Source organism: Dendropsophus ebraccatus, chromosome 6, assembly GCF_027789765.1.
Source record: "Dendropsophus ebraccatus isolate aDenEbr1 chromosome 6, aDenEbr1.pat, whole genome shotgun sequence".
NCBI classification, from domain to species: domain Eukaryota; kingdom Metazoa; phylum Chordata; class Amphibia; order Anura; family Hylidae; genus Dendropsophus; species Dendropsophus ebraccatus.
Genome location: NC_091459.1, coordinates 132,564,336 through 132,588,696, shown reverse-complemented (window position 1 = coordinate 132,588,696; position 24,361 = coordinate 132,564,336). Strand labels below are relative to the sequence as shown.

The 24,361-nt window shown below is 39.8% G+C and overlaps 1 protein-coding gene across 1 annotated transcript in view; it reads right to left on the bottom strand.

Annotated features, from left to right (window-relative positions):
- SNTG2 (syntrophin gamma 2) overlaps nucleotides 1-24,361 on the bottom strand; it is a 284,599-nt gene that overhangs the window by 8,847 nt on the left and 251,391 nt on the right. Inside the window, exons 13-15 of the mRNA XM_069974063.1 lie at nucleotides 22,682-22,753; nucleotides 21,298-21,507; nucleotides 3,700-3,792 (exon numbers count right to left, since the gene is read on the bottom strand). Of these exons, the coding sequence (XP_069830164.1) occupies nucleotides 3,700-3,792; nucleotides 21,298-21,507; nucleotides 22,682-22,753 (375 nt within the window). The remainder of the gene's footprint in view (nucleotides 1-3,699; nucleotides 3,793-21,297; nucleotides 21,508-22,681; nucleotides 22,754-24,361) is intronic.

The following is a 24,361-nucleotide window of genomic DNA, read 5'->3' as shown; positions in this document are numbered from 1 at the left end:
ATTTCTTTCAAATCAACTGGGGTCAGAAAGTTATATAGATTTGTCATTTAGTTCTATTTAAAAATCTCCAGTCTTCCCGTACTTATAAACTGTTGTATGTCATGCAGGAAGTGTTGTTTATTTACATTCAGAAACAGTGATCTCTGCTGACATCTCTGGCCGAGTCAGGAACTGTGCAGAGCAGCAGCAAATCCCTATGGAAAACCTCTCCTGCTCAGGACAGTTCCTGACTCAGCCAGAGATGTCAGCAGAGAGCACTGTTTCTGAATGTAAATAAACAACACTTCCTGCAGGATATACAGCAGCTAATAAGTATGGGAAGACTGGAGATTTTTAAACAGAAGTAAGTTGCAAATCTTTATAACTTTCTGAAACCAGTTGACTTGAAAGATTTTTTTTTTCCGCTGGACAACCCCTTTAAGTCTGGGCACTTGATTCAGCTCTTGACATTTTGTTTGTATTCCTGGTTTCCTTATATTTGCCTGTTTCTTTTTATTCCTTGTCTTTTGGTTCAGTGTTTCTTGCTCTGTCCTTAGATCATCGTATTGTCTCTGGTTTCTGGCTCACCCTTTACCTTGTCTATTGTCCGTTATTGCACCTAGGTCCTATCTCCTTACCATCTGTATTAGTGATTCTGACTTTGTACTTCTGCTGCCTGTTTGTTGCCAACCTTGCCCACTGACTATTCTTTTGTTGTGTGAGTTTCATCTTGTTTTGTGTTTGCACTTACTGAGTGCAGGGACTGACGCCCAGTTGCGGACGGTCAGTTAGGACCTGCATTGCAAGTAGGTCGGGACAGCGTGGGGGGTGTTAGCCATAGGGCCCACTTGTCCTGTGTCTCTTTGTTCCCCGTGGCCCTGACATATACATTGTTGCTTTATATAAAAAAATATATCTTTACCTCTTCCGCTCCCCCAGTGTCCTCCTGTGACATCCTTGGGTCATCCGCTGAATGTTTCTGCCGCCACTTCCAAGATAGACTAGTCTAAGCAGTGACAGCCTGCTTAGCCAATCATTGGCCAGGTGGCTATTTCATCTCAGTCAGTGATTGGCTGAGCGGCTGACGACACTGTCTCAGAGGTGGCATGGGAATCGTTTAGTGGGGCACCTAGAAATACTGCATGGGGCCAAGAGGGTGGAGTGGTGAAGTAAGAGTAGGCTCTTTTATGCTTTATTTATTATTGTTTATTTATTATATGTTTAGGAGCAGCAATATATAAAACATTTTTAAGGGCCGGAGTACCCCTTGATTCTTAAAAAATATATATATATTTTTAAAAGTGCTTTTTTCTGAATTTTATAATTTTATAGTGTTTTCATCTATGAGATTGTATAATAATTATGCTCTGTGATCTGTAGCTTCTATCTATACTATTTCGACTATCTATACTTCTATCTATACTATATCTATACTATTTTTTTTATCGCTTTTAATTTCTTTTACTATATCATAGATATTCAGCAATTTTGGCATTTTTTTCTTCTTTATACGGTGCTAGATTAATAATGTTATATTTTAATATTCTGAACAATTCAACATGTGTCAATACCAATTTTTTTTTCCTGTCAAAAATTTTTAATTTACATTTTTATGAGTGGGGGTGGGTTATATTTATTATAAACACATTTTTGTTTTATTTTTCTTTACTTTTTAGTGAAACACTACTGTGTACAGTGCTAATGGTTACATGCTGCTGTCAGTTTTGACAACAGCGGTAAATTATTGTTTAATAATGGGCATTAGAATGATCGCTGGTGTCAGCCATTAGGAGCGAGTGTCAGCTGTAGATAACCACTGGCACCCATTATGTATTGAGCAGGCTTAGCTTTGTACTCCCCCTTAGTAATTGACTACAAGGTGGTGCAGTGACAGGTGAAATGAAAGTGTACCTATCACAACTATAAACTTTTAACATGTCAAAGAGATCTATCAAAAGGTTTATTGGTCAGGGTCTAGGTGTTCGGACCCATACCGCGCAATCCTCTCCCAGCTGTGTGTCAGTGGGAAGAGTCATAGACTTCCATTATGTGGCCACCTCCTCATGTAACACAGAGCCAGGTGAGGACCACGCTGAGCATGCCGTCTCCCAGCTCGTTATCCTGGTCGGTGGTGGTCTGAACACTTAAATCCTGATCGATCAAAACTTTTGACATGTCTCTATGACACCAACAAAGCGAGATCCAATAGCACCGCAAGATTAATTTACTAGCCAAGTACAGATGTAGCCATGGTTAACATGATCCCTGATGCAACAATTGTGTCAGGGAGCTATGTTAAGAGTTAAATGCCTCATTGTGTCAACATATAGAACTAAAGAAGTCCAAGTGACAATTCGAATAGGGATACTCTTTATTAAGTTTCTCATCTCTGCTTTAAACTCACATATGCAAAAAAAACAAACATTTGTTAACCAACTAATTTTAACTTTTATGGATGGATCTTTGTTGTTGTTTTTTAGTTGTTTTTTAGGTGTCAGTTTTTTTTTTTGTTCTCTGAAGTGTAGCTGTGTGGCACCTTGTATCTTTTGATATGAGTTTGTCAGGACAGGGAGGTAGCGATAATACGAGACAGTGGGCCCTAAGCCTGAACCCACCCACTGCACCTACCTACTTGCCTCAATCGGCCTTAGGCAGCCGCGGACAACCACAAAGTTGTTCCCTATAATGTATAAGTGTAACACAGAGACAGACAGACAGACATACACAATAAAGCAAAGTCAACAAGCCAAGCCAGAACCGAATGGGCCGCGCAGAACAAAATCGGAGATCAAACAGAAAGTCAAAGGCGGGAGGTCAGGTAACAAGTCAATCAAGCAGAGGAATTAGGTACAGGCATCGCAGGAGTGGACAGGGGGAGCTGGGATCAAGGTATGAACCTTAATAGCCAGCAGAGAAGGATTGGCTCAGCTTTCTTTTATGAGGATCAAGAGCCCGGTCCGGATCCCCATTGGACGGGCGCTCTGATCCTCAAGGTTCCCGACAGGCAGAGGTCAATCAAAAGACTTGCTCAGCTGCAGCATTCAAGTCTAGCAGAGCTCTGTGTAACTCCTGCATTGCCAGAAGCTGAGAAGCAAGCGGGTGTGTCACACAAGAGTAAAAACAGACCCAGTTCACACCAGGCTTCTGCACAGTCCTAAACAGAGTCACACAATTTTTTTAGCTGTAGTTTTTCTGCTTCTGGTGACAACCCTTGGCATACAAAGAGAAGAAAGAGCTGCAGCAGGATCTAGTGGGGTTAACACGGTCATGAGATACAGAAACTTATTCCAATGAATGTGTCCCATCTAAAAATATATCCCCCTCTATGGCATCTATGCAGAGTTTCCCCTACCAATAGATGCTCATCTTCAGGGTTTAGGAAGCTGAATCGTTGATTCCTATAATGTTGGGGGCGCTTAAATATAAAACTGGGTTATTGAGATGGGTGGTCATCATTACACATTCCGTCATATTACTAAGACTCTCCGGCATTGATCAGTATAATTATAATAATAGCACAGCATATTAGTAGATTGAAAATCTGAAATTATGTAATAAACTTAACAATAATTAGATTTAATTCTCATTTAGTAAATTTCCTTACGTTATCGATCTCTAATAACCCCCGGATTGCTCATTCCTCCATTTTCCAATAAGAGAATTAGTTGAGAAGAACAGAATTATTCCATCAGAATTATTAAAGGCTCCTGATTCTCTTACCTTTGATTTACTGTCAAAGCAGGTAAATCCTGATACAAAATCCACAGTAAAGCAGACCACATCCCCTTGACTGTTGCAGACATACGTTTTGGACTGAAAAATAATGAAAAATAAAAATATTAAGTAAATTTGTATTCCATATGAAGCATTTAACCCTGTTACATTTACCATGTTAGAGTGGGTTCTTATCTTTCCATGCTCCTCTGGTGCCCTCCTGCATCATCTTCGGGTCCCCAGTTAACAGCCTGCTCAGCCAATCACTGCCCGCAGCACTGTCCTATGTCAGTCAGCGATTGGCTGAGCGGGCTATTACCGCCACATGAGGCAGTCTCTAAAGTGGAGGCGGAATTTTTGCCAGGGCCCCCGAAGATGACGCAGAAGGTAACTGGGGGAGTGCAGCAAGGTAATAATGGACTTGTTAGGAAGTAGTGTATTGTTTCCAGTCTGACACAGCGCTCTCTTCTGCCATCTCTGTCCATGTCAGGAACTTTCCAGAGCAGGAGAAGTTTTGTATGGGGATTTGCTACTGCTTTTAAATAGAGGTAAATGACAAATGTGTATGACTTTCTGACACCAGTTGTTAAATTTTTATATATATATATATATATATATATATATATATATATATATATATATATATACACATATGTAATATATATATATATATATATATATATATATATATATATATATATATATATTAGTGGTGCCTTGGAGCATAATTCGTTCCGGGACTGTGCTTGTAATCCAAATCAACTCTTAAACCAAAGCAAATTTTTCCATTAAAAAAATCACTTAAATGTGGACAATTGGGTCCACACCCCAAAAGTCATGTTTTATTCTGAATAACATGTAGAACAAATGAAACAAACATTTAGAATCAGCTGAACAGTATAGCAATCAGCATGTGGTGTATAATGTATAGTAAGTGCAAAAGAACGAAAAAATAGCAGCAGTTTTTAGATACAGGATGGAACTGCAGATCCACATAATGCAGTAGCGTAGAACAACAGAATAGAATAGAGAAGCTGGGCTGCTGTCAGAGGTCTGTGTGGTCACATGACAGCAATGGGAAAGGGGTGTATTCAGCATGGACCAATCAGGAAGTGAGAATCACATAGCTGTGCAGGAGGACAGAGACAGAAACTTTTCTATACAGCAGTGTGTATAGCTGAGTCTAAGTGCAGGCACATTATAGCAACAGTGTGTATGGCTGAGTAAGTGCAGGTACATAATAGCAGAAATGCAGAGGATCGGAATCACAAAGACTGACAGAGACTGCAGGAAACATTCTGTCCGGGGAGAAAGGGGTTACAACTATGAAGAGATTACCCCCAAAGTCCTGTTCCCTGATGCAAGCCCCAGCCTAAAGTGGATCTGCTATGATTTGGAAGGTGAGGGAGACTTCCTGGATCAGAGTACAGTGCTGTAGACCACTCTGTGCAGACCATGCTCCTCCCCAACTCCCCCTCCCACCAAGTACAGGGAGCTCTTAAACCAAAGCAATGCTCTTAAACCAAGTCCCAATTTTGAAAAACTGTGAGCTCTTCTTGCAAAACGCTCCTAATCCAAGTTACTCTTAAACCAAGGTACCACTGTGTGTGTGTGTGTGTATAAATATATATATATATATATATATATATATATATATATACACTCACCGGCCACTTTATTAGGTACACCATGCTAGTAACGGGTTGGACCCCCTTTTGCCTTCAGAACTGCCTCAATTATTGGTGGCATAGATACAACAAGGTGCTGGAAGCTTCCTCAGAGATTTTGGTCCATATTGACATTTTGGCATCACACAGTTGCCGCAGATTTGTCGGCTGCACATCCATGATGCGAATCTCCCGATCCACCACATCCCAAAGATGCTCTATTGGATTGAGATCTGGTGACTGTGGAGGCCATTGGAGTACAGTGAACTCATTGTCATGTTCAAGAAACCAGTCTGAGATGATTCTAGCTTTATGACATGGCGCATTATCCTGCTGAAAGTAGCCATCAGATGTGGGGTACATTGTGGTCATAAAGGGATGGACAATACTCAGGTAGGCTGTGGCGTTGCAACGATGCTCAATTAGTACCAAGGGGCCCAAAGAGTGCCAAGAAAATATTCCCCACACCATGACACCACCACCACCAGCCTGAACCATTGATACAAGGCAGGATGGATCCATGCTTTCATGTTGTTGACGCCAAATTCTGACCCTACCATCCGAATGTCGCAGCAGAAATCGAGACTCATCAGACCAGGCAACGTTTTTCCAATCTTCTACTGTCCAATTTCGATGAGCTTGTGCAAATTGTAGCCTTAGTTTCCTGTTCTTAGCTGAAAGGAGTGGCACCCGGTGTTGTCTTCTGCTGCTGTAGCCCATCTGCCTCAAAGTTCGACATACTGTGCGTTCAGAGATGCTCTTCTGCGTACCTTGGTTGTAACGGTTGGCTATTTGAGTCACTGTTGCCTTTCTATCAGCTCGAACCAGTCTGCCCATTCTCCTCTGACCTCTGGCATCAACAAGGCATTTCCGCCCACAGAACTTACGCTCACTGGATGTTTTTTCTTTTTTGGACCATTCTCTGTAAACCCTAGAGATGGTTGTGCGTGAAAATCCTAGTAGATCAGCAGTTTCTGAAATACTCAGACCATCCCTTCTGGCACCAACAACCATGCCACATTCAAAGGCACTCAAATCACCTTTCTTACCCATACTGATGCTCGGTTTGAACTGCAGTAGACTGTCTTGACCATGTCTACATGCCTAAATGCACTGAGTTGCCGCCATGTGATTGGCTGATTAGAAATTAAGTGGTAACGTGCAGTTGGACAGGTGTACCTAATAAAGTGGCCGGTCAGTGTATATATATACCTTTAAGCTACATCTGTACTATATATTATTATTATAAATTTTAGGCCACCTTACTATGCTGACTGTGGATTTTTTCCCTTTTTGTGTAACACGTGATATCAACTTGAAGGCTCTGATATCAATTAACCTACATTTTACATGGCTTCTTTGCTTCCCCAAAAATATTCCTATGTCTGCAGTTTTTTAAACTAAGAACCAAAAAAAAATGTCAAGTGACCAAGTCTATATTAAGACTGGAACATTTGGTGACCTTGTTATGCCAATGGGAATCTGAAAAGGTCCTGTAGCAATGTAAAATATGCAACAGTCATAAAGTAAAGTTAAGTAAAGTAGTGCTGAACTAGAAGAGAGAGCCTATTTAAGAGTCTATTACTTGGTATCATTCAGATAAATGGCGGATAATACACAGTCCTATGTACAGTATATGTATGGATTGAAGATTCTGACATACATTAACCTACATTCACCTGCTGTATTGGCCCACTTATATTTCTAATACTCTTCTTTCTTTGTCTGTAGTTTCTTACATGATGTTACTTTTAGAACTATAGAATGTGAAAGCCTTAAAATATTTTAAAACAAGAGCATCTGGTGACCTTATTATGGCAATAAGAGGCTAAAAAAGTCTAGTAGCAATAGGAAATTGAATAAGATTCGTAAAACTTGGAATGCAACCCTTATTCTATGCAGAGGTAAAAGTAACACCTGTTGATGCCCCCAAAAATTCTTTCAAATAAGGGCATGTTTATATGGACAAAAAAATCTGTCTAAAAAAAACAGCTAAAATAGTGCTTATTATTCTAACTTTTTTTTCTTTTTAGCTGTTCAAATGAAGTGTTTTTGAGACGTTATTTTACTGCGCAGCAAGTTGGGTTTTTAAAGAGGACCACGACTTTTTTCAAATATAAAAGGTATGTATAATCTAGATTTCTTATGACTTGTTAATCATTTCAAGTCCACAATGCAATTATATATGTTGCTGCTGCAGATGCCCCGTGCAGCAGGAGCATATGTAAACATTCCTGACAGTAAGGGGCTGTAGATGTGAGCGGGACCACTGCAGTGTGAGCAGTCCCGCACACATCAGTGTGTCCAGAAATAATGACAGGCAGCTGCCTGTCATTAACCCCTTAAACGCAGCACTCTATAGCGATAGCGGCATTTAAGGAAGTCAGTGACAGGACAAGCACCTGTCACTGACTGATCAGGACCCGATCACTCGAAGGGCAGGGGTAAGTCACTTACCTCTGTCCTGTTTTAAAATCCATCTGTGCAAAGAGTCTGCTCCAAGGCAGACTCTATGCACAGATCGCAGATAACGCTGATCTGTTTATGCAATCTAATGATTGCATCTTTTACAGTGCATAAAAGTTTTTAACAGTAGTTTCAAAAACCTCTTATGAACATCCCCCATTATAAAAATAAAAATATGTAACATAAATAAATAAACATATTACATATTGTAGCGTGCTGAATTGTTCAACCTATTAAAATATAAAACATTATTGTTCCTGCACAGTGAACGGCGTAAATGGGAGAAAAAAAAACACTGTGATCAAATTTTTCCTTTTACACTAACATGATATTAGAAAAAAAACTAGAGATCATGGCGAAAAATAAAAGTGCTATGGCTCTTAAAAGGCGCGGGGGAACATTGCATTATTTGACCCAGACATCCTGGCACCAATGACCTCAGTCATGAAGTGGTTAAAGTCAGATACTGGATCTTTTTTTTTCAAATCCATTTCTATTTTCTGAGTGAAATGTTTTACTTTTCTTTTTTTCTTTTTTCAGTCTATTATTATTATTATTATTATTATTATTATTATTATTGGGGTGATCATGTTGTCCGAGCGGTTTATAACACCATTTTATAGAAACATAGAGGATTGTTGGCAGAAAAAGACCACCTGGTTCATGTAGTGCATTTCCTTCCCTATTATCTTAGAATAGATATATGTTTATCCCAGGCAGGTTTACATTCAGTAATTGTAGATTTACCAACCACATCTGCTGGAAGTTTGTTCCAAGGATCTACTACTTTTTCAGTAAAGTAATATTTTCAAATATTGCTTTTGATTTTTACCTCAACTAACCTCTCACTGTGTCCTCTTGTTCTTGTATTCATTTTTTTTTTTATTAAAAACACCTGAACCTTATTTGGTCCTATAAAGGTTTCAATTATGTCCCCCCTTAACGTTCTTTCCTCCAGATTGCAAAGATTTAGAGGTTTAAAGCGACTCTGTACCCACAATCTGACCCCCCAAACCACTTGTACCTTCAGATAGCTGCTTTTAGTCCAAGATCTGTCCTGGGGTCCGTTTGGCAGGTGATGCAGTTATTGTCCTAAAAAAAACAACTTTTAAACTTGCAGCCCCGTGCTCAACAGGAATATCTGTGCCCTGACGTTGCACCACCCCTCCGTCCCTCCTCCCCACCCTGTTCATCATTAGGAATGCCACTAAAACATGTACTCCTGTCTGAACATTGCACAGGTGTCTTAACGATCCAGCCCATGTTCAGTATTCACACAGCTGATGATCAGGAGACAATTTGGCTGGAGCATTCCTATTGATGAGGAGGGTGCGGAGGAGGGACACGGGGACACTAGGATCTAGGACACGCCCATTGGACACGGAGCTTCCAGTTTAAAAGTTTTTTTTAGGACAGTAACTGCATCACCTGCCAAACGGACCCCAGGACAGATCTTGGATTAAAAGCAGCTATAAAAAGGTACAAGCGGTTTGGAGTGGTCAGATTGTGAGTACAGAGTCGCTTTAAGTCTTTCCTGATTTTATACACATTAACCTATTGCACACTATTATTTGTGTGGGGCACATTTATAAGCATGCTCTGTGACCTCTGTGACCTCTGTGACCTGTGCAAAGGTCTTTCCATAGGCAATAGGGGAGAAACTGAGCTGTTAACATTATCTATTATCTCTTTCAGTATATGGCCATGCACTTTCCTGGTGTATCGTCTATGTTCTATAGTCTAAGTTCTATAGAAGTTACTGAAATACTCTACTTCAAACAACAGTCATAGCTGTTTAACCTGGATGAGCGACAAATCTGTAAAAATGATCCATAAATTTGCCCAGTATTAGGAAGTTCAAAACCCTGTGAAGAGGTTTTATTAGTGTTTTGGCTGTTTCACCTTCACCATAGGAGCTTTAGAACGCACACATCTCACAACAAACCATCACCTTTAATTGGCTGTAAAAATTGATTCCACCGCATAAAGCAAATCATTAATCTTAAGTGCTCGCTCTTCTTTAGCTGCTATTATTTTCTTGATTTTCAATTTCCCTTAACAATGATCTGATTATAAGACAATTAGAAGAGCCTCCCCATGGCGTGTGCTGGACAATTTAGCAAAGCTCTGTGGGGTTCATTTACAACTTTTTTTTTGTCTGTTCTGAGTCTCATTCTTTTTAATATGTTTGTCCTATGTCACATAGGAGAAGGTTTGGTAGGTAAGGATAGTGACATAGGAGAAGGTTTGGTAGGTAAGGATAGTGATATAGGAGAAGGTTTGGTAGGTAAGGATAGTGACATAGGAGAAGGTTTGGTAGGTAAGGATAGTGACATAGGAGAAGGTTTGGTAGGTAAGGATAGTGACATAGGAGAAGGTTTGGTAGGTAAGGATAGTGATATAGGAGAAGGTTTGGTAGGTAAGGATAGTGACATAGAAGAAGGTTTGGTAGGTGAGGATAGTGACATAGGAGAAGGTTTGGTAGGTAAGGATAGTGACATAGGAGAAGGTTTGGTAGGTAAGGATAGTGACATAGAAGAAGGTTTGGTAGGTAAGGATACTGACATAGAAGAAGGTTTGGTAGGTAAAGAAAGTGAAATAGGAGAAGGTTTGGTAGGTAGGGTTATAGACATAGAAAAAGGTTTGGTAGGCAAGGTTTGTCTGTTTGCTCATGACACATAAGTGTGCAATAGAGTAGATAATTCTGGAGATGTCATTAAGCTAAGATGTAGCCTTACGAGATATGTGGTCCAAACTATAGAAAATGCAGTTCAATGTTTCCAAATATAAATTAATGCACGTGGGGAGGTGGAATTCTCTATCTGAGTATCATATCAGCAGTTCTGTATTAGGGAAGGCTTCACAAGAGAAGGATTTAGGGACAGTGATTTCTGACACCTCACAATAAGTCACCAGTTCAGCCAGGCAGTAAAGAAACCTAATTGTATGCTGGCTGTGTACCTAGAGGTATAACCAGTAGAAAGAGGGACATTGTGATCCCGCTGTATAGAGCTCTAATGACATCACATTTGGAATACTGTGTCCTGTTCTGGACCTCATCTTTGGAGAAAAAAAGGTTCCGTTTCTGGAGGCGCCAATTTTTTTTTACCAAGAGACCTGTGACTATGTGGAACACTCTACCCTAGGATCTGGTCACAGCAAAAACAGTAGAGTGCTTTAAAACAGGCTTAGACAAGTTCATAGAACAAAATAACATTAATGCATATGTATAGGATGTACCCATCCCTTTTTCTTCATCCATTCCCTTCTAGGTTGAATTTCATGGAGATGTGTCTTTTTTGAACCCTACTAATTATGTAACCTACAAAAAGATAAAACAAAGCCCATCAAGAGGTAAAATATAAGGATATAAACAGTAAAGGAAAGAAAGGAATAGGGAGGGTATGATGTAAACCTGAAGGACTAAAAAAAAGTCAGGAGAGAAGAAATTGAACACAAGAACAAGAAGTCATAATAAGAGATAAATGAGTAGTAAAATATTCAAAAGCTCAAAGTTCGATTCAAACAGACCAAAATGTTCAACTATTTGATCAAATATGGAACCCCATTAAAGTCAATGGCAGGAAAATGTTTGTTTCTTGGTGACCTCCAAGTGGTCAAATTTAGGTTTCCAAGTCCGTAATGACACCCCAGAAGATGATGCAAACACCTCTGGAATGCCACTGGGACAGCAGGGGAAGCATCTTACACGCCCAAGTCACAGTACTATGCCTCTATCACAGCCTCGAAACAATTATTAATAGTATGTCTGCAAAGTCTCTCAACAATACACTCCAAACACAATATAACCTCAATGTAAAGTTAAAAAAACACAAGGAAACCTTCTTTCCTCTACATTATCATAGACAGAAAGCCAAACTTTCAACCAAATAAAAATGTTAATGCACCCCTTTAAATCACGTTGCCTATGACAACCAGAGAGGGGGAATTAAACATGAGAACCCTCCAAAAATTGAGTTAGAGGCCCTTGAGGTGAGCACTCCAAATATGGAGTTTGAGGTCCTTCAGGTGAGCCCTACAAACATTTATTTTTCGGCCCTTGAGGTGAGCCCTTAAATTTTTTTTTGTCAGCCCTTGACATGAGAGCTACAAAAATTTATTGTTAGGCCCTTGAGGTGAGCCCACCCAAAATTATTTAGGCCCTTGAGGTGAGCCCTTCAAACATTAATTTTAGGCCCTTAAGGTGAACCCTATAAACATTTATTTTTAGGCCCCTGAGGTGAGCCCTTAAAAAAATTATTTAGGCCCTTGAGGTGAGTCCTAAACGAATGTTTTTTTTTTTTTTTCTTTTCCTTGAAGTAACTGAATGTAAATATACCTAGGATCAACATATATCTATCCTGGAACTAACCAGAGTAGTAGCAAATCCACATAGAAAACCTTTCCTGCTCTGGACATTTCCTGTCACGGACAGAGATGTTAGCAGAGAGCACTGTGTCAGACTGGAAAGAATATGCCACTTCCTGCAGGACATACAGCAGCTGATAAGTACAAATCTATATAACTTTCTAAAACCAGTTGATTTCAAAGAAAAAGATTTTTGCCGTGTATCCACTATGCAGTAACTAGATGTGCATGGTTGTGCAACCTAGTTCATATTCATCATAAATATGAGAACTAAGAAAATGAATTATTTTCTATTATGTTCTTTCATTAGGAAAATAAGAATTTGCAGCTTATAAACAGATTTACAGGTTGAAGGTTTTAAATAGATGACTAATTGTGCTCGAAGCCATCATTTAACTGTACAAGATTTACAATGCTAACAGTATGATTATAATGTATTACATCAAGGGGGCCGCCATGGCACAAGCTCGTAAATGTGTTACAACACTGTGACTAATGCCTGACACAACGCTGGGATCTGCAACCTAAGCACATTCAGAGCATAATGAAATGTGCATTCTCAACTGATTGTCAAATTAACCTACAAAAAGTTTGTAAGAACTCTGTGGTCCTGACAGCGCATACAATAAAAAGGTCTATTATGAAAAATAAGAGCTAACCTTCTGTATTTGTTTATACAGGCAGGGGTAATGGGCGGAGGTGGCTGCCAAGCGTTTCTCACAGACTACTCATTACTGCTCTAGTGTACCTAAACTTTCAGCAAACTTCTGACATGCCAGAAGTTTGGATCGGTGGGAGTCTGGGTGTTGACACCCCCACTGATCGCTAGTATTAGCCAATGCTTAGTCTATGGATTCAATGAAAGATGTATGTTTTGGATTTTTTTTAATAAAACAAACAAAACAAAATTCAAAAGGAACTAAAAATAGCCACAAACACAACAAACCAAAATTATATATATTATATTATAAGTCAGTATAACTTTGGCCACAAAAAACACCACTTCAAATGCAATGAAAAATGCCACTAAAATCATGGTGTTTCTCTGTGGAACATCATGGGGCCTTATGGCAACAACTTGGCAACAATTTAGTCATTGCAAAACACATAGTAACTGCACATCCCTTAGTGCCTAGAGGGTGCGATCTATGTATTTTACATACTGTAGATATATGTATGTGGGTGGCTCACTTTCTATTTTCTGTGGCATCCTAAACTATCAGCATAAAGAAAAACAAAGTATTTACCGTAGCAAGGTCTCCTGTCCAATTAACAAGTCCCTGCTTCTGAACAGTAAGAGGCAATGCTATTTGAATAGCCACTAGAGATGAGCAAACCTTGGGCATGCTTGGGTTCATCAAAACCTGAAGGCTCTGCATTTGATTACTGGTGGCTGAATAAGTTTGATATAGCCCTAGGGAGTCCTAATCAAATGCAGAGTGTTTGGATTCGGATAAACCTAAGCATGCTCGAGCTTCCATCACCTCTAGAAGCTACTGTATTTTAGTGAGTGGTATGTCATACAATCCATGAATTAATTATTAGTTCCTACAGGAGCAGGGACTACATTCATGATGTAAGGCCGCATGGAAAGTATATTCAACAGCAGGGACGCCTGTCAAAGTAAGAAGTTCCTGCATCTGATGAGTAAAGGGAAATGTTATATGCATGGCCACTTACTCTTGTAAGTGAGCAGTAAGGCACACAGTGTATACCTCGCTGCCTAGTACATATAGGAGGAGAGACTAAACTCATATTATATGGACCCACAGAAAGTTTATTCAAGAGCAGGGACTGCTGTCAAAGAAAGGAGTCCCTGTTCCTATACATAGGTTTCAAGGTGCATTACGCCTAGGAGTGTGGCAAAATGTAGCATCACAAAGATGCATAAAATAGCTTGAAAGGAAAAGGGCATGGCTTTAATTTATCCTCATGGGTCTAAAATTGCCCCAAATTTTGGCATAAAGTAACCCAACTATTAAGTGGTATGTACCCAGACAACAGTGAATATAAAATAGTGAAATTTTTCATAGAAAATAGTCACTGTGCTACATTTGGCACAGTGTCAGACTGCCTAATCTAACTTTACTCTAAGTATTAGCCAGTGTTAATAAATCTGTGTGTAAAGCATAATACTGTACTCGGTCTTTAATCAGTCTTAATCTACTTACAAGGGTTCCTTGGCAAAAATGTAATAATAGGTGCAAGTCCAAGTGCTGGGACCTCCATCTATCAGTTGTGATCAGATAGATGGTCTGGAAGAAAGTGTTCAACTCCACTGCAGCACCCCTACAGGGGAAATTATCCATTGTACAACTCTTATGGAAAGTAACTGACTATTTTATACACTGGTAGGCTATGTCCCCACACAATATTTTTGCTCAGTATTTTGCAACCAAACCCAGGAGTGGATTAAAAACACAGAAAGGCTCTGTTCACACACTGTTAAAATTGAGTGGACGGCCGCATTTAATAGCCAATAATGTCTGTTATTTCAAAACAACAATGGTTCTTTTAAAATAACGGTTGTGGAACATAAATAGTCAAACAACATTGTGGCCCCTTTTGTGTCAAAGTCTAACTCAAGGTGTGAATATTGCGACATGACAAGGACTTGCCAAGGCAGGCATCCATCCACAGACAGATGTTTCAGGGTATTTGCCCCTCATCAGTGTGGAGCAGGATTCTGTCTATTACTGTGTTTTGAGACTAGCAACCAAGGCTCCATGGACTCTTGTTTTGCACTCCTGGTTTTGGTTGCAAAATACTGAGCAAAAACACTGTGTGGGAACATAGCCGTAGGATGGGTCCTCCAGGATGAGATTTTTTGTAGCTACTCCCTGCAGTAGCTAATAAATCAGAAATCTGAACAGGTGGTCCATCCAGATGGTCCCTCTTAGGCACTATATTGTAGGGTGCTTGCAGTCTATAGGAATGGGGGAATCCTAGGTTTGGTTTTAGCTTGAGATGAGCGAATTTACAGTTTAAACGAAGCAAATCGATTTGTTAGCTTGACAATCTGCTTAGTCCATGCTGCTTCATTCTGGATGCCTGGAAAAGCTGGATCCAGTCCTGGAATACTTCTCCCAGGACTGAATCCAGCTTTTCCAGGCAGCCGGTGGTGAAGCGGCAGGGACCTCAAAGGCAGCTGGCTGGGAAACCGATTGACAAGTTAAGGGCAGTTTTTACTGTAAATTCGCTCATCTCTAGGTCTAGCCACACAAGTACATTTTAAGTAGCAGTGGCGCTGTGCTGAGTATACTGCAATGGTTTTGAATAGAATATATTTTTTTTTTTTGTTAAAAAAAAATTACGAAGAAAAATTAGTCTGAAAAGTTTGCAAGGGTTTCTGTTATTTCGGGAACCATGTAAATGCATGCAGCCTACAGTATGAAGGAAGTTCCATCTTTTTCAACATATATTTAAATTTTTAAAAAGAAACAAAATAAAAGTGCCACATACGGGAAGCGCTGCACCTCTACTGTAATGATAATGTTATAGGAACCGATTTAATCAGAATATGTAGATTTGTGAAATGTGTGACAACTATCTTCAAAGACCTCATCAAACAAGAGGCAGAAGGGCTATATTGGCTCCATGCTGTGATCTAAACAGTTATTTCTGGAAGTGCTAAAAAGCCCTGTTAATTTCCGCATGCCATGTAATCTATCAGACTCCAGCTGATGAGCGAAAATCACAGAACTGTATATACAGGCAATTTGGGAAACATGAATATTGAACAAAGCTTAAATGTTATATCAGTGATTAAAATCTTAGGAAAAGTATCTATCATCACTCCCAGCAATATACTGTATATAAAAAACTGATGTCCATGGAAAACCTGATAGAAATGAGAATACTTCTGCTAATTTAAAGAGAAAAAAAAATAACATATTTGACAAACTTTTGATTGATCGGGGTCTAGGTATAGTTGGGAGAGATGTGTGACTGTGCCCTTCATTCCTGGGCTCCTGGCGATCTCCATCTCGCTGCTTGAAGCTTGTTCTAATGATGGGTGGGGGATCTGAACACTCAGGCCCTGACTTAACAAAACTTTAAACATGCCTCTGGGACATGTCAAAAGATTATAATAATAATAATAGCACTTTAAATGCTCTTAATGGGATATTCACAGTGACCACTTGGACCCCCACCAATTCTGTAAAGGAACAAAAAACTCAACAGTGTTTAAAGCTCCATAGAGAATGATTAAAGCACAGATCATGTACTCTACAGCTCTCCAAATCTGGGGTGCATTTGGATCTGGTGCTTTGGATCAATGGGGGACCCAGTAATTGGACTGCCACCTATCAGAATGTTATCCCCTCTCCTTTTTATGCTAGCTTTTACCTTTCTACTGAACCCAAAATAACAATCGTAGACTTGAATGACTTGGGCCCACCAAAGGAATTTATTCTTTTACCTATACAGAATATTGGCCCTTCAACTTTTTATTGCATTGTATTATTGCACACATAGCACCTATCTCCTGAAAGATCTAATGGAAAATTTAGAGATGAACCCATCAGAGAGAAACCCAATTGGCAAGTTATCATCTTTCAGTTCAGCTCCAAATGGGGTGGTCTACTGAAGGACCATTGTGATTCATTATTGTGTTAGAGCCTGAGCCACTTATAGATTCTTTGGAAGGCCAGTCCACCCCTAGTCCTCTACAGCTACCGAATTTCTCAGAAAATAAGACCTACCCCAAAAATAAGCCCTAGCTTCATTTTGCTGGCTTTATTGAGTAAGCTTGAATTATACAGTAAGCCCTACTGGAAAAATAAGCCCTAGTTAAAGTCAGCTGACCAGATCCCTAACACTGGGTTCTGAGCATCATCCAATCAGTGCCAGACTTGTTATGCTCTGCCCCACCTGCTCAACACAAGCTGCAGGGGAGGCAAGAGCACTAAGAAGATGCACAATAGGGGGCATTGAAGATGGGGGGATGGGGGGTAGATGGAAACTACAGAGGATGAGAAATGTATAAAGTATGGGGACTGCTTGCAGGGGGGGATGTATACAGTATAGGGGAACAACTGCAGAGGTGGGAGGGAGGTATACAGTATGGAGGTATAACTACAGGGGAACTTACATTATGGGACGTACAGTATGGTGGCTAACTCTCATGTAGAGTGGGGCTACAGTGTAGACACATACAGTGTTTCTTTTAAACTCTTTCCCCCAAAATAAGCCCTGGTCTCTTTTTAAGACAAAAAAAACATAATATAAGACCCTGTCTTTTTTTTCCCCTTCAGGGAAACAATAGGTCAACAAATCTTCTACCCACCTCAACCTCTGACTGCTGTCTACCCTGGATATACCATACCTCTATGGGGCGCAGAAGTAGGAATTACCCCTGGGCCCCTGTATCTGAGAAGTTTTAATGGCCCCTCTGTCTCATAACGTAAGACCACTACTATAGACCGCACATGGTAGATGAATGACTGTTACAGATTTTGAGTTGCCTCGGAATAACAACCACCATATTGGTCCTCAACATCATCTCTCTTTCGAGATCTTGTCTTGGCATTCATGTGTTAATATTTTACAGTATCTCTCTGTGGTCTCCAATAGCACTAAGCCTTTAAAGGTAGAACAAGATTCTGAGTTACAAGCACCCCCAGAAACCAGGATAATTTGTCTATGAAGTTTACTTTACTGGATATAAATATATCTGACAGCCTCGAGAAGCCTTTGAGATTCTCACTGCGCTTCAAATGACACAAGTGAAGCATAGATGGCAAGTTCAAAGGCTTTTCCCTGCACTGTCAGACATATGCTTATGTCTACTTAAGAAGGCATTGTGGAAGAGTTGTCCCGATGTCAGCAAGGTCTTGGAAAATATAATAAGAAAGATAATATAAAAGCTTAGCGCCAGTACTTTGGGTCACGAAAGGTTCTGCTGGTCATACAAGGAACGTAGCATGCTTAAGCTTGTGTGTATCATATGATTGCATAGAAATATACAGATGCTATAGTAAAGTTGACAATAAGACAAATGTTAAACTATGGGTACAAATAAGGAGACTTTATAGGTATATAAATATAATAGAAAATCCCATAAAACATATGGATATCTTAAAGCGAATGTACCACCAGGTATATTGCTTTGGCTCCTTTTTTGGACCGCTGTCTAGTTCCTGAGCATGGTGCCGGTCTATTCCCGAGCCCTCTGTGGCACAGCTCCCTTAATTCTAATGCAATAGACCGATGCCATGCACTGAAACTGGGCAGCGGTTTAAAACAAGGGGAAATGGTAGAAACAGGTCACCCGCACCGCTAGGAATCAGTCCTCAATTGCAAAAGCGTCCAAGAAAATCTTGGGGTGCTAGATAATCAGGAAAGTCCATACAAATATATAAAAAGAAAAACAAAAAGATTTCCAGCACTTACCGGTCTATGAAGTTTGGACAAGCTTTATTTAATTTTAATGAAGAGCGGGAAGAGATAAACAGGGGGTGCAGACCGCGCTGCAGAGCTACGCACGTTTCAGGCTATTAAAGCCCTTGGATCTTTAATAAAACACTCCTTGCCCCCCCCCCAACGTATTTAGGCAGTATTATTCATTTGGCAACAATACTTGCACTGACCACAATGCCTGTTTTCTTCAGCAAGGGTACCAGATAGCCAGTTGCTGGTTTCTTTCCGGTCTGTATTCACACTAAGCAGGTCACCTATTGTTATGTTTTTCCTAAAAGAAATACAAGGTTTTCGGACTGCGATTTCTCTGAGGTCTGGATCCTCCTCTAAAAGAAACCAGTGACTATGGATGGCTTTCTGTATTACATCATTGTGAGGAGAATTTTGGAAAATTCTACCCGTAGCAGTATTATCTTTAGATCTTAACAGTGAGGTACGACATAGACTGTTAGCCCAGGCATGAGCTTCTTCTACTATATTAACAGGATAGCCCCTGTCTACAAGTCTCCTCCAGATAGACACCTTGACTGTGAAATAATTCCTCAGTATTATTTATTCTTTGAAGGAGTGTGAACTGGTCAAAAGGGATAGCTTTTTTACCATGAGAAGGAAGTGGGAACGTGGGGGGGGGGGGGGGGGGGGGGGGGAGGTCGGTGGATTCAGCACAGAGTTTTCTGACCGAATTACTCCGTGTGCATGTACCCTAAGACATCAGAGCTCTAGAATTCCTTGAGTCCCTATGCTATGCTCCCCCCCCACACACACACACACACATCGAGCCTTGCATTAGCTATATGCATTTTGCCTAGAGTCTATTGAAGGGAAGATGACAGCTTTACCAGGCTCTTCACATACAAGTGGGCACATAGGAGGTGGCAGCAAATGTTGTTCTTGCTTCGAGAATTTCTCTTTAAATTGCTTAACCTAAACCCATCTTTGACATTTGCCAGAATAAATATTTGACCTGCTAACCTTTAATTTATTCGAATCTGTAAAACAAAAATACAGGATTTTTCTTTTTTAATAATTTACTTTTTTCCTACTATAAAACTAGATAAAGTGTTCAGTTCACTGAGGCGGCTGTACCACGGCTATGGCTGAAGAGGTGAACATGCTCTAGCCTGCTGAATGTAATATAATGGTACACTATGGAACAGAAGAATAATGAGATGGGATTGACTAAGGTAGACAGCGTGACACTATTCATAATCTGAATGGGAAAACACGTTTTTTTCTGAATGTGGTTGAGAATCCAATCGGAATTGCTGTTACCTGTATTTAATTATAAAGTGAAACATGAAGGTTGCAGAATTGCATAGGCGTTAATTGAGACTGAAATTCTGTATGGCACAGGAGTGCTAAGAGGCTTAGAGCGTAGGGAGATAGAGCATCTTGTTTTCCAAGAAAGTTGCAGTATACATCAATCAGCTGTAATATTAAAACCCCACTTGAAGAAAAATTAATACTTAGGATCCTTGTAGACAAATCACTTTTTAACGATTAACAATAGACCATCACAAACAAGATTGTATATTGTTAACCTGAAGTGGTTCAACATATTACACACAATGATAGTCGTTAATTATGGTGCGTTTACACGGAACGGTTATCGTTCTAATTTTTGTAAAAACGATCGCATTTGAGCGATAATCGGCTCCTGTAAACACAGCAAACAATCGAGACAAGCGGGAAATTGTTCATTTTGATCTTTCAACATGTTCTCAGATCGTCGTTGGTCGTTCGCTAAAAATTTGCAGATCGCTTCGTGTAAACATTCGTGTCTTTCATTGATTCACCCTATGTGTGAGATGGACTTAAGCCATCTTAAACGATCGCAATAGCGATTTTTCCAAACGATATTTCGTTCCATCTAAACGTGATCGTTATAAAAAACATATTGTTATTTCGAAATTGTTCGATTGGGCAAATTATGTCTCTGTTTAAACGCAGCAATACCATCGTAATAATGATCATCATTATGATTGTTTACACTATGTGATACCAGCAAAAGAAGGAACCTTGTGCAATTACACTGAATGATTAGCGAACAAGTGTGGAATTACAGCGAAAGATTAGCAAACGATTAATGATGATTTAAGGGTCAGATGTTAATCAACGATCAAAGACACACGAACGATTGTTCGATCGTTGCCTGCAATTACACAGGACGATTATTGTTTAAATTCAAACGATATAACAATTTTTGCACAATAATCGTCCTGTGTATTGTAATGTATACTTACCTGTCCCACTCCCCCGCCCTTGCCGGTTCCTGGGCTACCCTCTCTACTCCTCTGTCAGATGTCTGGAAACATCTGATGATGTGCCGCTCCTATCGGAAATGGGACATCATTAGATGTTATAAAAATGCTCACAGCGGAGAAGAGTGGGTGGCCGGGGAATCGGCAGCAGCAGGGGATTGGGACAGGTATGTCCCCTGAAGCCCCAACAGCATGGCTAAGTTTTATTATTTTTTTCCAGACAACCCCTTTACATGACTTAATAAGTCATGTTACTTGGATGGTGATGGGACTTGTTTCCATCAGATTGAGACCTGCAGAATTTGGAGAGTGCGTCAAAACCTTGATCTCTTGATAATTATTTATGGGAATTTAGATTGGATTTCCCATCACTTAATAAACATTTTTATGGTAGAAGTCCGGGAAGTGTTATTACTTACCCCTACTCTTTGTACTTCCATAAAGATTGCTTTCTGAAAGGATCTTTCCCATAGCGGTAGATCACTTCCCAGTTCTGTGCTGAAGTAATGGCTCTTGCCATGTCCCACCAAAACATTAAAACAATATGGCCGCTGATCTTCAAAATCTTCACTTTGATTGATATTTAAATACAGATTTTCTTGAATCCAGATTTCATCAGCAGGCCAAACCTACACGTGAAATTGGAGATAGAGAATATATGCGAACATGTCAAAGGTAAAGTTGTTAGAGAGATATACAGTATATTATACTGAATATTAACTCCTGCTACAATATAATATAATATCACATACATCAAACTATCATGCAATATGGTAAAACATTGATATTATTATTATTATTATTATTATTATTATTATTATTATTATTATTATTATTATTATTATTATTTAGTTTTATAACCCTCTAGTATAACTTTTTTTTTTAAAAGACTGCCACCTCTGTCCGTGTCAAGAACTGTCAGAGTAGGGGATTTGCTACTGTTCTGTACAGTTCCTGTCATAGACAGAGGTGGCAGCAGAGAGCACTGTGTCAGACTGGAAAAATTACACCACTTCCTGCAGGACACACAGCAGCTGATAAGAACTGGAAGACTTTATCAGCCGGAACTTCCCTTTAATAATCAGGGGAAATTCTACCATCCAGCATACAGGTCATAATGTGTTTGACTAAAATACCCCTATATATGGGTACATTCACACAGTAGTGGATTATAATAGGGGTGTTTCGGGCGGCAGCCAGGGGCCCTGAGCTCCTGGGGGGCCCATGACCACCCAAAAAGACTTATACTTTCAGTGGTGTACTGTCTCCTGGCTACACTTCCGCCATGATTTGCAAAAAATCACTGTTTTTTTATGGCAATTTTGCACAAATCAGGACATCATGACATTATCTGTCCTGTACTATGAACACCAGGCTAGTGCTGCCATAGTTACAGTGGGGAGGGGGGTCTAGGCCTGGTGAACAGCCCGGGGCCTATGGTAAAGTTAATCCGCCCCTGCATTGACACATACCGGATCCGCAGGGAATTTTTCGCTGCGAATTCACCATGCACTGATTGGCTGAAGAGGAGCAAGGGGAGCCGGGAATATCATACAGCCACAGCATCGAGCAGGTACTGTATGCTCGGGGCTGGGGCTGCGGGCGGGCTTTTGGCCGGCGGCGTGGGGATTAAAGCGTCCGGATGTCGCTGCAAATTTGTAGCGAGTAATCCGCTGCGGATCCGGTACGTGTGAACGTACCCTTAAGTTAATAATTCGGTTCATTATAATGACCAATTTAAGAAACGTAAAACATTGACTTAACAAGTAGCAGTGTATTCAGGCTATACGCAGGGACACCTACCTTGCTAACTTTAAACAGAACCTCACAGAGGTTATACATTTTTTCAGCTCGTGCCCAGTCAAGCGTACTAACCTGCAAATAAAGAAAAGGGAAAAATTTAAACCTCAACATAATTACAGTACAATAAAGTCTGTTAATCCACCACTTACTCCAAGCACCGAACTGATGAAAGAGGCTGAAATTCTAGAAGCAATGAATGTACAGTAGTAGCTTATTTGTGCCAGTTATTATAACACCCTTATAAATTAGATTTACACACTTATGTACTGTATCTTTGTCAGTAATTCATAAGATAATTTGGCACCTGTCAGATTTTTTTGTTTTTTGCGATTTCTAGTTGACCAATCCATTCACATGGGAGATCGCCTATCTTCTGTAACTTTTGAACTCTGTGGCTTGGACCACTTATAAAACGTTCTTCTCTTTAAAGACCCACTCCCCCTTGATAAAGTTCTCCAGGCAAATGCATGTCGGGTACGGTTTACTGCTTTAGGCTTCCATTTGGTATGATTCAGTACTAAGAGAGTGCACTGGGTATTTACCCCTATATTGTTTACTTATTCAATGGTAGATTTTACCTTGGGTACCTGTCAGGCACATTTAGTGCCCCGATACCTGTTTCTCAGCTGATGTATAGTTGTCATGTGATGGAAGATTACTTTGCTTTGTGCTCTAAACTGTGGATATTGTATATTCTTTGTATGTACTGCTACTTTACTTGCCACACTGCTACACACTGCTTAACCGTTTACACTGAAGTATATTGTCAGTGCAAGGGTTACCATTTCTGATGTGTCTTTACCACATCCTGTGTTACCTGAGAGATGAAAGAAAGATGCTTTGGTCACATGATGCTTTTTTTTAGTGTAATAGCAGGCAACGAATAAACTACCAACAAGAAATCTTTAATCGTTTGATAGAACTTGGACCTATTTTCATCGTTGGACGTTTAAAATTGTTTGAACATCGTTCAGTGGAATAACATGTCGTTCGGTCGACGAGCGCATGAGCAACCGTAAGTAACGATCATTGTTCTGTGTAATAGGGTGAACGATTCAAGATTGTTTGTCATAGCGGCTAATTGAGATAGTTTATCGTAAATCATTAATTGCAAAAAAATCATCCGGTGTAATACCATCCTAACTTATCATTATTCCCCATTGTATTCAGTACATACAAGCTGCCCTGGGCTTTTTTAAAAGCAATTTCACAGTGGCGTCCCCTATTTTCATTCCTTTTATTGATCTCAGATTATTATAATTTAACAATATTATATAAAGTTATAAAATAGAGATTTATGTTTTCTTCTATGCTGCGGTGCTTCTGAATGCAGCATGAATATCTGAAGATCCTAAATCCTAATGAAAAAGATCTACAGTAACCTTGTGTGTTTCCGGGCCCCTGTTATAGAGCCGTACTGCATGTAATCGCTGTCTTGTAGCAGATGGAGATGCCTTTTGTTGATGGCCATAAAGAGTGAAATTACCTAATAACAAAGCAGTAAATATAAATTTATGATCCGGCATTATTAATTCCTTCAATTTATCCAGTATGTGCCCGGAATGCTATTATAAGAAAAGGAGTCTTATAAAGGGATTTTCTACGGCTCAAAAATCCAGCTGGTCTATTATAAGCCTCCACCTGTCTTTCTGTTACAGAAGAAACCTCTAGGTATGGTAA